Source organism: Dipodomys spectabilis, unplaced genomic scaffold (genome assembly GCF_019054845.1).
Source record: "Dipodomys spectabilis isolate Male_0828 unplaced genomic scaffold, ASM1905484v1 ptg000175l, whole genome shotgun sequence".
Taxonomy (NCBI): Eukaryota; Metazoa; Chordata; class Mammalia; order Rodentia; family Heteromyidae; genus Dipodomys; species Dipodomys spectabilis.
The window spans coordinates 21,247,729-21,265,909 of NW_024870852.1; the positions used below are offsets into that span (position 1 = coordinate 21,247,729).

Consider the following 18,181-nt stretch of genomic DNA (forward strand, 5'->3'; position numbering starts at 1 on the left):
CCTCTGCATGTGGGTGGGAGGCCCTCAGTTCAGAGACAGCTTGTCTGTGACCTCCTTGTGGCCTTGGAGCCTGCCACAGTGCGGGCCCTCACTTGGGTTACACGTATCCTTCTGCCTGTGGAAGAGTCTGGAAAGGAGACCTAAAAACTCAAATTGTGCGAGGAGCCACTGGTCCATATCTGTAATCCAGGTTACTCAGGAGGCTCTCATCTAAGAATCACAGTTCAAATCCAACCAATGCAAAAAAGATTGTGAGATTCCTATCTTTTTTTTTTTTTTTTTCCGGTCAGTTGTGGGGCATGAACTCTGGGCCTGGGCGCTGTCCCTCAGCTTTTCAACTCAAGGCTAGTGCTCTACCACTTGAGCCACAGCATGGATTCTGGTTTTCTGAGTGGTTTTTATTGGAGATAAAGAGTCTCACAGCTTTTTCTGCCAGGGCTGGCTTTGAACTTTGATCCTCAGATCTCAGTCTCATGAGTAGCTGGGGTTACAGGCATGAGCCACCACACTCAGTTTGAGATTCCTATCTTTAATTAATCATCCTCTCTCTCACAAAAAAAAAAAAAAAGAAAAAGAAAAAAGAAATTCAGAAGCAGAGCTACGTGGTGAGAAAGAAAGGAAGAAATAAGAAACTTGGAATAATCGCTTGTTTTTGCTTTTGTATTTGCTTGTTGCTTAGAAGAGTTGCTTAGTTTTAGTAAATAAGATGTGAGTGGCACTAAAGTGTGCAAAGGGCTGACAAATGATTTACTCAGAGTGTTAACAAATATTTTTAAACTGAAAGAACAATAAGAACTGGTAATCATTGATGAAAACCATATATGCATTTGTTTTGAAGAAACGGTCTGTAGTGCCACACTACCACGGAGCTACCTTTCTAGCCCTAAGTGAATGCATCTTTAAGCCAGTAATTGACTATGAGTCCCATCCAGGAGTAACACTAAGAAAAACAGTTCTCGCAAGTTGGGACATAAGCAATCCTTGGAAGAACCACAGGAATTTCCTCCAGATGCACTGAGTGACCATGCAGGACACGGTGACCCAGTAGTCAGGCAATTGTCATCAATAATGGTGTTAACCAATCATGTTTGTCCAGCTTAGCTTACTTTAAATGTCAACCAATCATGTAACTTTTCCTGTCAATATTCCTTAAAGTTGTTTGCTCAATACTATAAAAACTGTGCTGATTTTATGATCGGGGCCTCTGAGGGTCACCAATTATTGAGTGCGCGGAGGACCAAGCTCGAGCTTGCAATAAACGACTCTCTGCTGCTTGCATTGATCTTAGTCTCTGGTGGTCTTTTGGGGGTCCCTGAACTCTGGGTACTACATTTCTGGGGGCTCGTCCGGGATCCCCCAATCCCACCCAGACGCTGGGTCAAAGAGTCGCAAAAAATGGCCGGTAAGTGTCAAGGCATTGCCATTGTCTGTTTTCTGGGTTGCCTGCAGGCTTGGTCTCTGGGCTGGTGGAGAGTCTTGGCGGACGCGCTATAGGACTGCCAGCAGGGCCAGTGGGAGACGTCCCCTGGACCCTTTGGTGGGCTATTCCCCGAGGTCAGGTGTTCATTGCCCGGTCCTCTCTGTTTGGAAGCCCTTCTGGACAGACTGCCTGACCAACAGTCTGACGCACTCGCTGTCTGTCCTGAGTGTAGTGTTTGTGTGTTTGTCTCTTGCGCATTAGTGATTACCCTGAGTTGACCCCAAATTAAGTTTCAGGACGGTTAATCTGGAGCTGGAGGATACGGGAACCGCTGACCCCTTATGTGGGGGGGAAGAATGAACAATTTCCATAGAACTGTTCTATTCACCTCTTTGGAATCCCAGGCGTGACTAAACCACACCGCTCCCCCGGGGATTGTGTGACAAAGTGTGCGGATATTACCAACCCACACCTGCGACGTTTTTGTTTAACCCTAACTTGTTCTCTTTTCTTCTTCCTTTCTGTTTTACTCATTTGGACCCTTTTTGATGCAAAAATGGGTCAGGAACAGAGCACCCCTCTCTCCTTCCTGCTTAGACATTTTAAGGAGATAAAAGAGAGGGGACATAACCTCAGTGTAGAAATCAAGAAAGGTAAGCTTATAACATTTTGTCAAACAGAATGGCCCACCTTTGGAGTAGGTTGGCCACCAGAAGGGACTTTTAACCTTCCAACCATTCAGAAAGTAAAAGACTTGATACGTCTACCTGGCAAGAAGGGGCATCCTGATCAACTCCCCTATATTCTTGTATGGCTGGATGTGGTCAAAGACCCTCCAGAGTGGTTGGCTCACTTCCTTCCATCCAGCCAGGAGCCAACTAAGATCTTAGCCCTCCAGAAGGCCGAGACAACCCAACGGCTCCTCCCCTGTATCCCGTCCTTCAGGGAGAAAGTGCTGACCTTCGTTTTGAACCCCCACCTTACCCTGTGTTGCCACAACCCATTCCCCCAGCACCGGCAGGAGAGATGGGAGGAGCAGCTGCGGCCGCCGCAGGGGAAGGAGCGGAGGCAGGAGAGGAAAATGAAAGTAACCTAGAAGGACCAGTGGGGAGGACTCGTGGCCGGACACAGAGGACAGCCAGTCCCTGCCTTCCTGACTCCACCGTGGTTTTGCCACTACGGGAGACAGGGCCACCTGATGATACAGGAAGCCCCAGACTCCAGTATTGGCTATTTTCCACCACTGACTTGTATAATTGGAAAACCCAAAATGCTAAATTTTCAGATAACCCAAAAGATTTGATTCATCTTCTAGATAGTGTTATGTTTACTCACCAGCCTACCTGGGATGACTGCCAGCAACTGCTAACAATCCTGTTCACAACCGAGGAAACGAGAAAGAATACAGACTGAAGCCCGGAAATTAGTTCCAGGGGATGATGGGCGCCCCACTGTAAACGGTGATTTAATCAATGCTTACTTCCCGTTGACCAGACCTCCTCAGGACGAATGGAATTACAACACGGCAGAAGGTAGGGGGAGGCTACGGGTCTATCGCCAGACTCTAATGGTGGGTCTCCGGGCGGCAGCCCGAAAACCAACTAATTTGGCCAAGGTGTATTCAGTCTTACAGGAAAGGAATGAGTCACCCTCCGAGTACCTAGAGAGACTTATGGAAGCGTTTAGACAGTATACTCCCATGGACCCGGAGGCACAGGAGAATCAGGCAGCAGTTGTTATGTCCTTTGTAAACCAGGCAGCACCAGATATTAGAAAAAAGTTACAGAAACTAGAGGGCTTAGAAGGGAGGAATATCCATGACCTGCTCAGAATAGCCCAGAAAGTGTTTAATAACAGAGATACCCCAGAAGAAAAACAAAGGCGACCAAAGAGATGACCAGAATGCTAGTAGCAGTGGCAGAGGGAGATAAAAGTAAGAGGGAATGGAAGTCTAGACAGCCCCTGAGGAAATTTGACAAAGAAAATAGAAAAAGAAATGAAGACTTACGCCAAGACCAGTGTGCATATTGCCGAGAGATTGGCCATTGGGCCAAGGAGTGTCCCAGGAAGAAGGGACCGAACAAACCCTGGAGGTCCCGAGAGTCTTCCATGATGGCCGCGGAGACTCAGGATGAATAGGGACGACGGGGTTTGGTTCCCCTCCCCGAACCTAGGGTAACTTTAAAGGTGGAGGGGACTCCAGTTCAATTTTTGGTAGATACTGGGGCCCAATACTCGGCATTGACTGAGTCTGGAGGAAAGGTCTCAACTAATAAATCCTGGGTGCAAGGAGCCACAGGAATCAAACAATACTCATGGACAACAAAACGGACTGTGGATCTGGGGGCTGGAAAAGTGTCCCATTCTTTCCTGATTTTGCCAGATAGCCCATACCCCCTTTTAGGGAGAGATTTGCTAACCAAGATCGGGGCACAAATCCAGTTTCACTCAGAAGGCCCCAGGGTGACAGATGCACAAGGCAAACCATTGCAAGTGCTAACTATTGCCTTGGAAGACGAGTATCGCTTGCACCAACAGCCACAGCCTCAGGATGAGGGAATTGATTATTGGCTAAAGCGATACCCCATGGCTTGGGCAGAAACTGGGGGAATGGGACTGGCAAAGCATCGGCCAGCACTTTTTATTGAAATTAAACCAGGAGCTGATCCAGTCAGGGTCCGACAGTACTCCATGTCCATGGAAGCCAGAGTGGGAATAACCCCCCACATCAGGCGTCTATTGGAACAGGGAGTATTACGACCCTGCAAGTCGGCCTGGAATACACCCCTGTTGCCCGTCCATAAGCCCAACTCCAATGAGTATAGACCGGTACAAGACCTCAGGGAGGTCAACAAGAGAGTTGCAGATATTCATCCCACCGTGCCTAACCCATATACTCTTTTGAGTTCACTTCCTCCTGACAGACAGTGGTATACGGTCTTGGACTTAAAGGATGTTTTCTTTAGCCTGCCCTTGGCGCCCAAAAGCCAGGACCTTTTCGCCTTTGCGTGGGCAGATGTTGAGAAAGGCATAAACGGACAATTGACCTGGACACGCTTACCTCAAGGATTTAAGAATTCACCAACCCTATTTAATGAGGCCTTTCATGAAGATTTGGGTGAGTTTAGGCGGAGTCACCTCGACCTAACCCTATTGCAGTATGTGGATGATCTCCTCATAGCTGCTGAGAACCGAGAAGATTGTATCCAGGGAACGGAGGACTTGCTGCAGACGCTAGGGGATCTCGGATATAGGGCATCAGCTAAAAAGGCCCAAATCTGCAGGCCCGAGGTAACGTACTTAGGGTACCTGCTTAAAGGGGGGCAGCGGTGGCTGACACAGGCCAGAAAGGAGACGGCCCTCCGAATCCCAAGACCCCAATCCCAACGACAAGTAAGGGAGTTCCTGGGTTTCGCGGGTTTTTGTCGGCTATGGATCCCTGGATTTGCCGAGTTGGCGAAACCTCTATATGATGCTGCCAAAGACCAACGGCAGTTCCAGTGGACGGAAAAAGCGGAGGAGGCGTTTCAACAGATAAAAACCGCACTGTTGTCAGCTCCAGCCTTGGGCCTCCCTGATGTTACAAAACCCTTCCATCTATATGTGGACGAAAGGGGAGGGGTAGCGAAAGGGGTCCTAACGCAGTGCCTAGGACCATGGAAGAGGTCAGTGGCTTACCTGTCAAAGAAACTGGACCCAGTGGCGGCCGGATGGCCCCCATGCCTAAGGATGATAGCTGCCACTGCGCTGTTAGTAAAAGATGCAGACAAGCTAACCATGGGGCAGGAACTGCTTATAACCACTCCCCATGCAATTGAAGGTGTCCTGAAGCAGCCTCCTGAGCGCTGGCTCAGCAACGCCCGACTCACTCATTACCAGAGCTTATTGCTTAACCCTCCCAGAATTTCTTTTCAGACACCTTCGGCCCTCAACCCGGCAACTTTGTTACCGGACCCTGACCTGGAAGCACCATTGCACGACTGTTTGGAAGTTCTAGCACAGGTCCACGGGACCCGAGAGGATTTGAAAGACCAGCCGCTGCCAGATGCTGAAGTGGTGTGGTTCACAGATGGAAGCAGCTTCATTCACCAAGGACAGAGGTATGCGGGTGCAGCAGTAACAACTGAAATGGAAGTAGTTTGGGCTGAACCATTGCCAGTGGGCACATCGGCTCAGAGGGCTGAGTTGGTGGCATTAACCCAGGTGCTGACCATGGGCAAAGGGCGAGACTGACTGTGTATACTGATAGCCGATATGCTTTTGCAACTGCTCATATACATGGAGCCATCTACAGAGAGAGAGGATTATTGACTGCAGAAGGAAAAACCATAAAAAACAAAAAAGAAATACTGGCCCTGCTAACTGCCTTGTGGTTACCTAAAAAGTTGGCCATTGTCCACTGTCCAGGGCACCAAAAACCAATAGACTCAATTTCCAGAGGGAACAACTTTGCAGACAAGACAGCCCGAGAGACTGCACTCTCAGGAACTCCAACTCTAGCCATTTGCCTTCCTGATCTGGGCCCAAGAACCCTGCCTGAAGACCCCACCTACACCGAAGAAGATTTAAAATGGATCTCCAAATTACCAATGACACAACTGCTAGACGGATGGTGGAGAGACTCTCAATGCAACATCATCCTACCTGAATCGTTAGGCAAGCAAGTATTGCTCAGGCTTCACCGAAGCACACACATGGGAATAAAAAGAATGCAGGACTTGGTAAGACATACAGGGCTAAGAGTTAAGGGCGTTTATGAAAAGATAGAGCAGATTGTTAAAGAGTGCAAAGCTTGCCAATTAACAAACGCGGGACATAGTCGCTCTGAGCCAGGGAACCGAAAGAGAGGAGACAGGCCAGGAGCTTACTGGGAGGTAGACTTTACTGAGGTTAAACCTGGGAAGTATGGGTATAAGTATTTGTTAGTTTTTGTAGATACCTTTTCAGGATGGATAGAAGCCTTTCCAACTAAACGTGAGACTGCACAGGTGGTAGCAAAGAAATTATTAGAAGACATCCTACCCAGGTATGGCTTTCCTGTAATGATAGGATCAGACAATGGACCTGCTTTCATCTCCAAGGTAAGTCAGGGACTTGCTTCTGTGCTTGGGGCAGATTGGAAATTACATTGTGCCTACAGGCCCCAGAGTTCTGGACAGGTAGAGAGGATGAATAGAACTCTAAAAGAGACCCTGACTAAATTGACCATGGAGACTGGCGGTGACTGGGTGGCCCTCCTTCCCTATGCCTTGTATAGAGTTCGCAATTCCCCTTTTAAATTAGGCCTTACCCCATACGAGATAATGTTTGGAACACCTCCCCCCATACTTCCCGACTTGTCTGAACGGCTCCTCAGGGACGAGGGGGAAGATGATTCTAAACTTTCATTTTCTTTACAAGCCTTACAAAGGGTCCATGAAGAAGTATGGCCAAAATTGAGGGAATTGTACGAAACTGGGCCGCCACCAGTACCTCACCGGTACAGACCAGGAGACTGGGTACTTGTTAAACGCCATCGACAGGAAAACTTGGAACCTAGATGGAAAGGACCATTCCAGGTTATTCTGACGACACCCACTGCTCTCAAAGTAGACGGGGTGGCTACTTGGATTCACCACACCCACGCCAAACAGGCAGACCCGTTCCTGGATTTGATTGAGCTCGCAAGCAAGGAAACAGCCTGGACGATCGACCGGACCAAAGATAACCCTTTGAAGCTGACACTGCGTCGTAAACAAAAGAACTGAACCGTGACCATGTTGTTTTTAATTTTGATGTTTTTAAGCAATGTTTTTATTAATGCCTATGTTGATGACAATCCCCATTACCCCTACACTTGGACTTGGATTGTTAAAAATCCCGAGACGGGAAAGAGATTGACTCTTATATCCACCCATGGACCTTTACCCCAATTTCCAGACTTGCACTTTGATCTATGCCAATTAGCCGAAGGGTCATAGGCCCGCACTAGCTGGACCAAACAAGATTCCTATCCAGAGTGTAGATGGCGAAACTGGTATGTATGCCCTGGAGGGAAAAGGACAGATAGTTGCGGAGGCCCCAGTGACTATTATTGTAAAAAATGGGGGTGCGAGACAAGCACATCCACTTGGTGGAAGGGAAAAGGAGGAGACCTTGTTGATTTTACTAAAAGTAGCCCACAGAATTCTAAGATCAGAATTCAATTTACTGAACAAGGGAAAAAGGCTGAAGGGTGGGAGTCTGGGAAGTCCTGGGGACTTAGGCTATATAGGCCCAACGGTAACCATGAGGGGATACTTTTAACACTCCAGGTCATTAAATCTTGGGATCGACCACCAGTGGCAGTAGGACCCAACCTTATCTTAAAACCTGTAATGCAGCCCACTTAAAAGACCATTTTATTATCCAGGACAGTCCCCTCTGAGGCGCCATCTATTAACATTCAGACTAATGGTCCCCTAACCCAGGCACCTGCCCCTGCTTATTTACCCCACTTTGAGAACCCACTTGTGAAAATAATGCAAAAATCCTTCCTAATGCTAAACCAGACTCAGCCTAAGAAGACGAGGTCTTGCTGGCTATGTTATGACATCATGCCCCCTTATTATGAGGGGATTGCAATTCAGGACAATATTACCATATCAAGTAACACAGCATCCTGCAGATGGAAACCGAAGGTAGGACTCACAGTAACCAAAATAACAAGGACTGGGAGATGTGCCGGGGAAGTGAGCAAAGAGATGGCCCCTTTGTGCAGCTTTATACAAGAATGGATAAACAACAGTTACTTAATCCCCCCAAACGATGCTTGGTGGGCCTGCTCCAAAACGGGACTAACCCCCTGTGTGCACACCACCGTGTTACAACAACTCAATGATACTTGTGTGTTGGTTCGCCTGGTTCCCACCATAACTTACTACCCACATTCCGAGTTCCTTAATCACTGGAGAAATTATTTGGAAAAAATCTCAACCTGAGGGCAGTCTCGCCCCCCGGAAAAAGAGGGAACCCCTAACGGCCATCACCTTGAGGCTCTTGATAGGAGCCAGTTTAGGAGGACTTGGGACAGGAGTAGCCTCATTAATCAATCAGAAAAATTCTTATAATGACTTAAGAATGGCTATTGATGAAGACATACAGAAACTGGCAGATTCCATATCATTCCTGCGAAAGTCCCTAAACTCACTGGCAGAAGTAGTACTTCAAAACCGGAGAGGCTTAGACCTCTTATTCATACAACAAAGAGGACTTTGTGTGGCCCTGAGAGAAGAATGCTGTTTTTATGTAAATTATTTTGGGATAGTTAAGGATAATATGGCAAAAGTCCAAGAGGGACTGGAAAAGAGGAAAAAGGAATACGAATCTAGACAGGGATGGTTTGAGTCTTGGTTTAATTACTCACCCTGGTTGACAACTTTGCTTTCTGCCTTAATTGGACCCCTTATGATATTATTGCTTGCTTTAACCATAGGACCCTGCATTATCAATAAGCTGATTGCTTTTGTTAAAAATAGGATAAATGCTGTGCAGCTGATGGTTTTAAGGGCTCAGTATTTAAATCTGGACCCAGGAGTAGCAGAATTAGACACATAAGTCAAGATTGACTATAAAATGTTCCATTGGAAGTGGGGAATGAGAAAGGAAGAAATAAGAAACTTGGAACAATCGCTTGTTTTTGCTTTTGTATTTGCTTGTTGCTTAGAAGAGTTGCTTAGTTTTAGTAAATAAGATGTGAGTGGTACTAAAGTGTACAAAGTGCTGACAAATGATTTACTCAGAGTGTTAACAAATATTTTGAAACTGAAAGAACAATAAGAACTGGTAATCATTGATGAAAACCATATACGCATTTGTTTTGAAGAAACGGTCTGTAGTGCCACACTACCACGGAGCTACCTTTCTAGCCCTAAGTGAATGCATCTTTAAGCCAGTAATTGACTATGAGTCCCACCCAGGAGTAACACTAAGAAAAACAGTTCTCGCAACTTGGGACATAAGCAATCCTTGGAAGAACCACAGGAATTTTCTCCAGATGCACTGAGTGACCATGCAGGACACGGTGACCCAGTAGTCAGGCAATTGTCATCAATAATGGTGTTAACCAATCATGTTTGTCCAGCTTAGCTTACTTTAAATGTCAACCAATCATGTAACTTTTCATGTCAATATTCCTTAAAGTTGTTTGCTCAATACTATAGAAACTGTGCTGATTTTATGATCGGGGCCTCTGAGCGTCACTGGTTATCGAGTGCGCGGAGGACCAGGCTTGAGCTTGCAATAAACGACTCTCTGCTGCTTGCATTGATCTTAGTCTCTGGTGGTCTTTTGGGGGGTCTCGGGACTCTGGGTACTACAGTGGCAAGTGGTAGAACACTGGCCTCAACCTTAAATCTGTAGGGAAAATGCCCTAGTCATGTGTTCAAGCCCAGGACTGGTCAAAATAATAAGTAAATAAAAATGAAAATCCCAACTTGTCTGCACACTCCTTTTGCAGCAAGTGGAGTTGATGGTGTGGACAGCAAGAGACCCCACCTCAAACCCCTCCACCTTAGGGACCAGGACTTTGTTACCTGCTTCTCAGTCCACAGGCCACACAGCTGCAGGGGTGCACTGGGATCCATGTTCCTCCCCTTACCCCAACCTCCATGCTGGAGACACATCCATATGGACTTGAGGAATCCAGGGGACAGCCCTGTTAGCCAGCATCGACCCCCTGAACCCCAGTGTCCTGTTCCTTCCTCCGGACCTGCAGAAGACCTGGCTGTACAGCTTCTAGAATCTGCCACGTGGTTGGAGTTGGCCTTGCTGTGTTGTCCTAATGATGCTGCTCACGGGGAGCCTGGTGACCGTGGGGAAACTCCACACGCTGCTGCTGCTGTCCTGTTTGGTCACCAGTGGCTCTGTTCCTGTCAGGCCTGCCACATATGATTCTCTCTTTGATCCATCTCATTTTTACTTGGAAAGATTCACACTTCTCTCTCCCTGCAGTGAACCAATCTCTCATTCTTTTTTTTTTTTTTGGGTCCGGTTGTAGGGCCTGAACTCTTGGCCTGGGCGCTGTCCCTCAGCTCTTCAGCTCAAGAACCACTTGAGCCACAGTGCCACTTCCAGCTTTTTTTCTTTTTGCTTATGTGGTGCTGAGGAATTGAACTCAGGGCCTCATGCATGCAAGGCAAGCACTCTACCACTGAGCCACCTTCCCAGCCCCCAATCTCTCATTCTTAAGCGGAATGTGTTTTACCATATCTTGCAGTCTCTTGACTGGCCACACTCTGTTATACATCTTCCAAAAAGAAAGCACTTCTCGGCATTTCTCTATTTCAGAGATAAAAGCTCTAGAAACTTTGTTCATAAACACGTTCCTGACACCCCAATAAATAAGGATGACATAATTGAAAACTTCAATGAGACAGATTACTGTGTTGCTTTCGACCTTCACCATACTAGGTTACAGAGTGCTCCTGGTTATAAACGTGATAGACTTGTGCATTCAGTGCTACAGCCGGGACTGTCCTCAGACGAGGCGGCCCTGCATTTGTGGCTGGTCTATTCTCAGACCAGACCCTGACAACGTATCTAAGTTAGTTAAAACCAAGTTTTAACAAGGTGGCTGACAGGAAGTGAACTGACCCCAAATTGATCCTGCCATGGAGGATGGGGTGCAACTCCAGTGGCCTGGCTCCCGCCTTACCATTCCCCTTTCTTAAGGCCTGCATCAGAAGCCGTGAAATGGATTCACTCATCTTCCCTTCTTTGGCTGTGAATGTGATTGTAAGCTGCTCCTTTTCCTGAAGGGGGCACTGGCTTCCTGACTGACGCTCCCCAGCCTGGGTCTGTGGTCTCTGGTGCAGAATAAACTGGTCCTTTCAAGCAAAGTTGTTCTTCTTGTCACTGGGTAGTACAGAACTTATGGATAGAAACCTGGCCTTGAGGGCTCATGGCTGTCATCGTAGCTACTCAGGAGGCTGAGATCTGAGGATCACAGTTCAAACCCAGCCTAGGAGGGAAAGTCTGTGATAATTTCACCTCCAGTTAATTTACCCCAAATCCAGAAATGGAGCTGTGGCTCAAATGGTAGAATGCCAGATTTGCACAAAAACAAAACAAAACAATGGGCTGGTAAGGTGGCTCAGTGGTAGAGCGCTTGCCTTGCATGCTTGAGGCCCTGGGTTCGATTCCTCAGCACCACATAAGCAGAAAAAAAAAAGCTGGAAGTGGCGATGTGGCTCAAGTGGTAGAGTGCTCGCCTTGAGCTGAAGAGCTGAGGGACAGCGCCCAGGCCCAGAGTTCAGGCCCCACGACCAGACCCCCCTCAAAACAAAACAAAACAAAACAAAAACAAAGTTCAAGGGCCTACTTAGTCCCAGAGTTCAATGCCCAGGACTGCACAACAAAATCAACCAAATAATCAATGAAAATAAACGAAATGAATGAATAAATGGGGCTGGGAAGAAGTTGGCTCAGTGGTAGAGTGCTTGCCTCGCATGCATGAGGCCTTGGGTTCGATTTTTCAGCACTACATAAGCAGGAAAAAGCCGGAAGTGGGGCTGAGGCTCAAGTGGTAGAGCGCTAGCCTTGAGCTGAAGAGCTGAGGGACAATGCCTAGGCCCAGAGTTCAGACCCATGACTGACCAAAAAAAAAAAAAAAAAAAAAAAAAAATATATATATATATATATATGAATAAATGAATATATAAATGAATAAATAAATGAATAATCAATAAAATGAGTAAATGAAATTCAGAGCAGAGTGAGTGAGCACAGCCCATGGCGTCTCAAGGCCTAGCACACCCTGCCCGGCCTCTGCTTTCCTGGCTGTGCTCTGCAACTGGAAGCTGAAGCCAGGTCTGGGTCCCTGTGCTTTCTTCCTGGCTCAGTGGGGACAGGGATGATGTACTTTGGACCTATTTGTGACTTTTCTATTCCAAAGAAGAAAGGTGGGTGGGGACATGGGGCTGTTCAAGGAGAGCTGGTAGGGGAATGTCAGAGCGGTCATATCCCACCATAGAAGGGGCTGAACTTGGGACTTGATCCCTGTCTGCTCCTCACACACCCAGCCCTCTTTTTCTGTATATTGTTGGCACTGGACCCCCAAAATATTGGTGGGAAAGAACCTGCCCCAGAAAAACAACTGCTAGGGTGTCTGTAGCAAGGTGGAGACCACGTCAAGAGGATTTGGGGTTATGGGGTGGCCTTGCTGATGAGCTCTGGTTGCTCCACAAGTGCTGGGAGAGGCCCAGAAGACAGGAGGCCCTTGTTCCATCCCCAGTGTGGCCAGGAAAGATGGAGATGCAGAGAGAACCCAGAGCCTCCCAGGGCCTCCCCTCGACCGCCATGGCTGCTGACTGCATCCAAGGTGAGGACGCCCCCTGCAGGCTGGCCTTGGCAGCTCTGCCCAGCTCTGCCTGCTGCTGGCTTCATGGCTGCCAGAAGGGTGGTGTGGGGATGGGAAGGACAGTGCATGCAGACACCATGACTTTGTGAGTCACAGGAAGTGAGGCGCATGCTCCTCAGGGCCCAGCTTGGGGCTGTGTCTCCCCTGTCCCAGCGTCCTTCTCTGTGGGCCTCCCAGGGGCTCAGCTGAGAACATGTGTCAGTTGAGGTCCCTTTCTCAGGTCCTCCCATTGATCCCCTCATCTGAAGGTGTCTTCCAGCCCCACCCAAGACCTCTGGCTTTGTAACAAAGTCATTTGCTCTGCCTGTCTAGCTTTTTATGGATTCTTTATCCCACTTCCTTATTCCCTCTCTTTCTATGGGACTTTCAAAAGGTTTTATTATATTTTGATGTTAATCCTAGGGTTTTAACACATGGCCTGGCCTCTTTCCCTAAGGTTTTGTCTCAACTAGCTCTCTAGTACTTGAATCTCATCTCCCCTGCTGGCTGTTTTTGGTAGTTAATTGGAATTAAGAGTCTCAGAGATTTATCTGTCCAGGCTGGCCTTGAACCAGGATTCTTAGACCCAGCCTGAGTAGTTGGTATTACAGGCACGAACCACAATGATACAGGGTCTGTAAGTCTTTTTAGAGATGAGAGTCTTAGTAGAAAAGGCAAGTCTGCCACCAGAGAGCCAAGTGCTTGGGACAACGTAGTCTCTCTTTCTCTCTTTGGTGGTTCTGGGGGCTACTCAATTGTTAGACAGGTGCTCCACCACGTAAGTCATGTCATGTCCAGTTTTACTATCTGATAACTTGTGTATTTATTTATGGTCAATGGCAAGGTCTGTGATTTGATGGGCACTGAAGGTCATGCTCAGAAGAATGTGTAGACACCATGGGGCTGTCCACTCAGGAGTGAGGCTCAGCCCTAGAGGAAGCACTGATTTATGATGTGTCTAAGCATTAGGAGAGCCAGGCACAGGACCCCACCATGGGCTCCCACTAGGTGACACATTAGGATGAGAAAATTCACAGGACCGGAAGTTCACCAGTGATCAGCAGACACTGGGCGGGGGAATGGGGTGCAGGGTTGTCTTTAGGGCGTACGCCTGTCAATCTCAACACTCAAAAGTTTGAGATCTGAAGAATTGAGGTTCAAAAGTAGACATAGGCACTAAATAAAGGAGAACTCATCTCTATTTCACTGCCAAAAGCTGCCATGGAAGTAAGACAAAGTGTTAGAGAGCCTGCTGAAGAAGTAAGAGACTGTGAGTTCAATTTCCAGCTCCACAAAAGGAACCAAAGTAAGAGTCATTGAGCTGCATGAGTGCCTGGTACCCCAGCAGCCCTCCGGCCCAGGAACCTGAGACGGGACAGAAAGCCATGATTCAATAATAACGCAAATTGACATTACTTGTACTTCATTGGTTCTCCAAAAGCCAAAAATGAAGCAACAGAACACATCTTGCAAACTGTTCCTTGTACAAAATGCCAACTGCAACATTGGAGCAGCGCCCACCCTTCCATTCCCATCCCTGAAGCGGTGCCCACACATTGCTCCAGCTCACCCTTTTCTGTCTCCGCCCTGCAGCTTGTGCAGGTAGCTTTGTCTTGTTGCAATCCCTTTGGACCCTGAAGTAGATAGCTCTTAGTGTCTCTCAGGTCTATCTTTCTGCTGTGTTTGGAGCCCACACACAGCTGTAGACTGGATGAACCCTGGAGCCCTCCAGATCCAGTGGCTTCTGCAGGAGCTCAGGCTGAGTTTGTGGAATGACTATCTCAACATGGCCAGGTTGTGTGCACTCAGTCACCTGGCACCATGCTACGTCTTCCTAAATCCCATGCTCTCCTTCCTCTACCCAGAAACATCCAGGTTTCCCAGGAGCCAAGGCCCAATCCAGCTCAATATTTGCCCCTTGAATGTCTCCCCTCCCCCCCCACTTATTGTGACTGAAACCAATTCCAGTGCTCTACACCCTATTCACAGGCCAAACTTGGATATGACCCTTGAGGTAAAACTGGTTCATCTTTTTATCCTTTTTCCTACTTTTTGTTTCTTCCAGATTTGGGTCTTAAACTCAGGGTTTGAGATCTATCCATTAGATTTTGTGCTCAAGGATAAGGCTTCACCATTTGCGTCACAGCTCACCTGGCTTTCTGTGGTTAACTGCAGATGAGTCTCATGGATTTTCTTGCCCCAGGATCCTGATCCTTGGATTACAGGCAGTAGCCACCAGCAGGGGGCAATTTTCTGCCATTTTACAGGGTTGAAAGAAAGGACAAGCCAATCTCCGGCAGTCACACTGAGCACGGCATTGAGAGGTCAGTGAGCAGGAACGGCATCTCCTCAGAGCAGGGCCACGTGTGCTCATTCACATGCCACAATCTCTGAGTGCTTGTCTTGTGCCTGGTGTCTGCCACACACAGAAGTATGTCACAGAAATATGTGCCCTTCTCATTTCAGAAGAAAATCCTTTCACTTTGAACGCGGCCTGTACCTGTCTGTGGGTCACTGACGCTGCTCCTCATTTCCAATGTGTGCCTTCCTTCTTAGAAATCCCTAAACCTGGCCTCCTTCCTCTGCTCTCAGACTCCCCAGCTCAGATCCTAGCTCAGGTCCTGTTGTCCTGTGGTCCACCCACCCACAGAGTCTCCATCCCCAGAGCCCAGGTGTGGCTCAGGTCCCAGGGTCTGAGCAGCGTCATGGGCCTTCCTTCTCAGGACCCAGCAGCATCCCGGCCTGCCTCTCTTTACTTCCTTCTGTCTGTGCACAAAGGAGGGACTGTGTGTCCTCTCACCTGCCCCCAGGGGGCACAAGGACCACAGCCATAGTAGTTGTGCGGTAAATATTTCTGTAAAGGATGCTTCTCCATTTTATTTTTTATTTCTGCTAGTTTTTTTTTCTTGGTAGTACTGTGTTTTGAACTCAGGATATTCAGCTTCCTTACTTAGCTGGCATTCCAAACCAGAAGTATGGCTTCAGTCCAGTCTTCACTGGTTACTTTGGAGATGAAGTTTAACAAACGTGTCCATTAGGGTTTATATTGAATTGTAATCTCCTGGAGTGTGAGGTGCGGCGAAAGCCAATGAACAAAAGCATCAAGCACAGAATTTAATTCTGGTCTCTTTCCATTAAAAAAAACAAACAAAGAAAAAAGACAAAGAATTGTAATCATCCTGACATCAGCCTCCTAAGTAGTGAGCTTACAGACCTGGACCTCCTTCCTTGTCAGTCTGCTTCTTACGTCAAGAAGATTCTCCAGTGCCAAACATAGGCTACTGTGGCTTCTTGAGCTTCTGCCTCAGCACTAGCTCCAATCCTGTACAGTCGTCATTTGAATGTGAGGAAACACAGTGAAGCACCATCCTCCCCTCACTGTGTTCCAGCCACCCACAGCTGCTGTGGACCCCAAATGGGCATCAAGTCCCCACCCTGAGGACACGTGATGTGTCTCCTTCCTGCCCTCCCTCCTCACCCCACCCCAGCCCGATAGACTTCTTCCCTTTCCTGTCTTTCTCTGTGATTTCAGGACTGTAGTCTGCCCACAGCACAATTCTCCAGCTATCTCTCTGCCAGGGGACAGCCCCAGGCCGCCTTCTCCACCACCATCAGACACAGACACATCTGTGGAAACCTCTGTTTGTTCCACATATCCTCCCAAGTCACTGTCACATCCCCATCTCCAAAGCCCTTTAAAAGAATCCATGGGTCTCAGTGTCCCATTCTTAGTGGACCACAGGAGGCTGCGGAATTCCCTTGTCCAGCCTCAGCCCCAGCCAGTGGGGAAGACTGTGAAGCAGGACTGCCACACTCCCATCCTGACTCTGCCATCACCTGCTCAGGTAAGCACCTCAGCTCTGTGGGCCTGGGATTCATGAGGAGAGCACTTCCCACTGTGGGCAGAAGCAGTGAGCTCTGGCAGTCAGAGTGGGCGCTGAGCACTGGGTCTGGAAGCAGAGAGCTATTGCTGCTGTGCTTTCCAGCTTTCAACTCCCATTCATCCTTCTGAACCCTTCTTTGCAGGCCAGCATTGCCAAACCTGCCTCCCAGTACATCAGATGTTTCTGTCATGGTTCTAGTGACAACCATAATTTTTTGTTAATGATTTCTCTTGTGGAAGTCTGTTACTGGTGTTAAAACTCAGGTATTTATATTGTTTCTGTCTTGCTTTCTTTATCACTTGGAGCCATACCTCTAGTCTGGTATATTCAAGACTAATTGGGGATGGACTTTCCCAGACTTTCTATGCAGGCTGGCTCCTGGTTTTTCAACTCTACACTTGAGCTCTCAGCCATTACATAGCTAGGTTTCCAGGATTGAGATTCTGGGGCCTGCTCATAGCTAAAGCTCTGCCATGGCAGTATGGGCATGTGGGACAGTGCCTGGCCCTGTCACCTCTGTATTCAACAAGTGACCCAGTATTAAGTGTGGGGAAGTTCCCAAAGAAAAGAACTCCCTTGATCTCAGCCCCCCCATATAGATCCAAAAAGAACCAGGAAAACCATGTGTCCTGGTTTTCCTGCCTCCCTCACTCCCCAGGCTCCATCCTTTAGAGGAGAAAGCAGCCCTGCTGGCAGTGGAGCTGGCAGCACAGGCTGGAGTCTGGGCCTCCTGCAGTGTCCTTGTTATGTCTGGGTTCTCTGGACATAGGCCGGAAGCCCTCAGCTGCAGGGACAGCTTGTCTGTGACAACCTGGTGGCCTGGGACCCTGCCACGGTACTGGCCCTTGTTTGGGGTAGGGAGACATCTCAGTCTGTGGAAGAGTCTAGAAAGGAGAACTAAAAAAAATCTCTAATTGTCTGCAGATTCCTCTCTCAGCACGTGGAGGTGATTGCGTGGATAGGAAGAGAGGCCACCTCTAGCCCCTCCACTTCGGGGACTGGGACCTTGCCACCTGCTTCTCAGTCCACAGGCCACGCAGCTGCAGGGCTGCACTGGGATCCATGTTCCTCTCCTCACCACAACCTCCACATCTTGGCACATGTCCACGTGGACCCTCCCTCATCCAGTGCCCTGCTCCCTCCTCAGGATCTGCAGAAGACCTGGCTGCCACAGCTTCTAGAATCTGCCATATGGGTTTGAGTTGGCCTTGCTGTGGGAACGGAGAGCCTGATGACTGTGGGAACAGTCCATGTGCTGCTGCTGCTGCTGTCCTGTCTGGACACCAGTGGCTCTGTTCCTGCCACGATTAGCCCACATGAGTCTCTCTTTGATCCGTCTTGTTTTAGTTGGATAGATGTAAACTTCAAGCTCCCCCCAGTGAACAAATCTCTCCTTATTCGGTTCAACGAGACTGAACAGAAATTTCAGGCTCTTGACTGGCCACTCTCTTTTATACGTCTACCAAAAGGAGAGCCCTTCTCGAGGTATCTGTATTTCAGAGAGAAAAATCCTGGAAACTT

General features: G+C 48.2%; 1 protein-coding gene across 1 annotated transcript; it reads left to right on the top strand.

Annotated features, from left to right (window-relative positions):
- Window positions 1–1,976: 1,976 nt before the first annotated feature.
- LOC122120430 lies at window positions 1,977–7,167 on the top strand. Its single transcript, XM_042694668.1, is given in 5 exon segments — window positions 1,977–2,349; window positions 2,433–2,812; window positions 2,814–3,303; window positions 3,306–5,645; window positions 5,648–7,167. Coding segments are annotated over 5 exon segments (5,103 nt in total).
- Window positions 7,168–18,181: the final 11,014 nt, after the last annotated feature.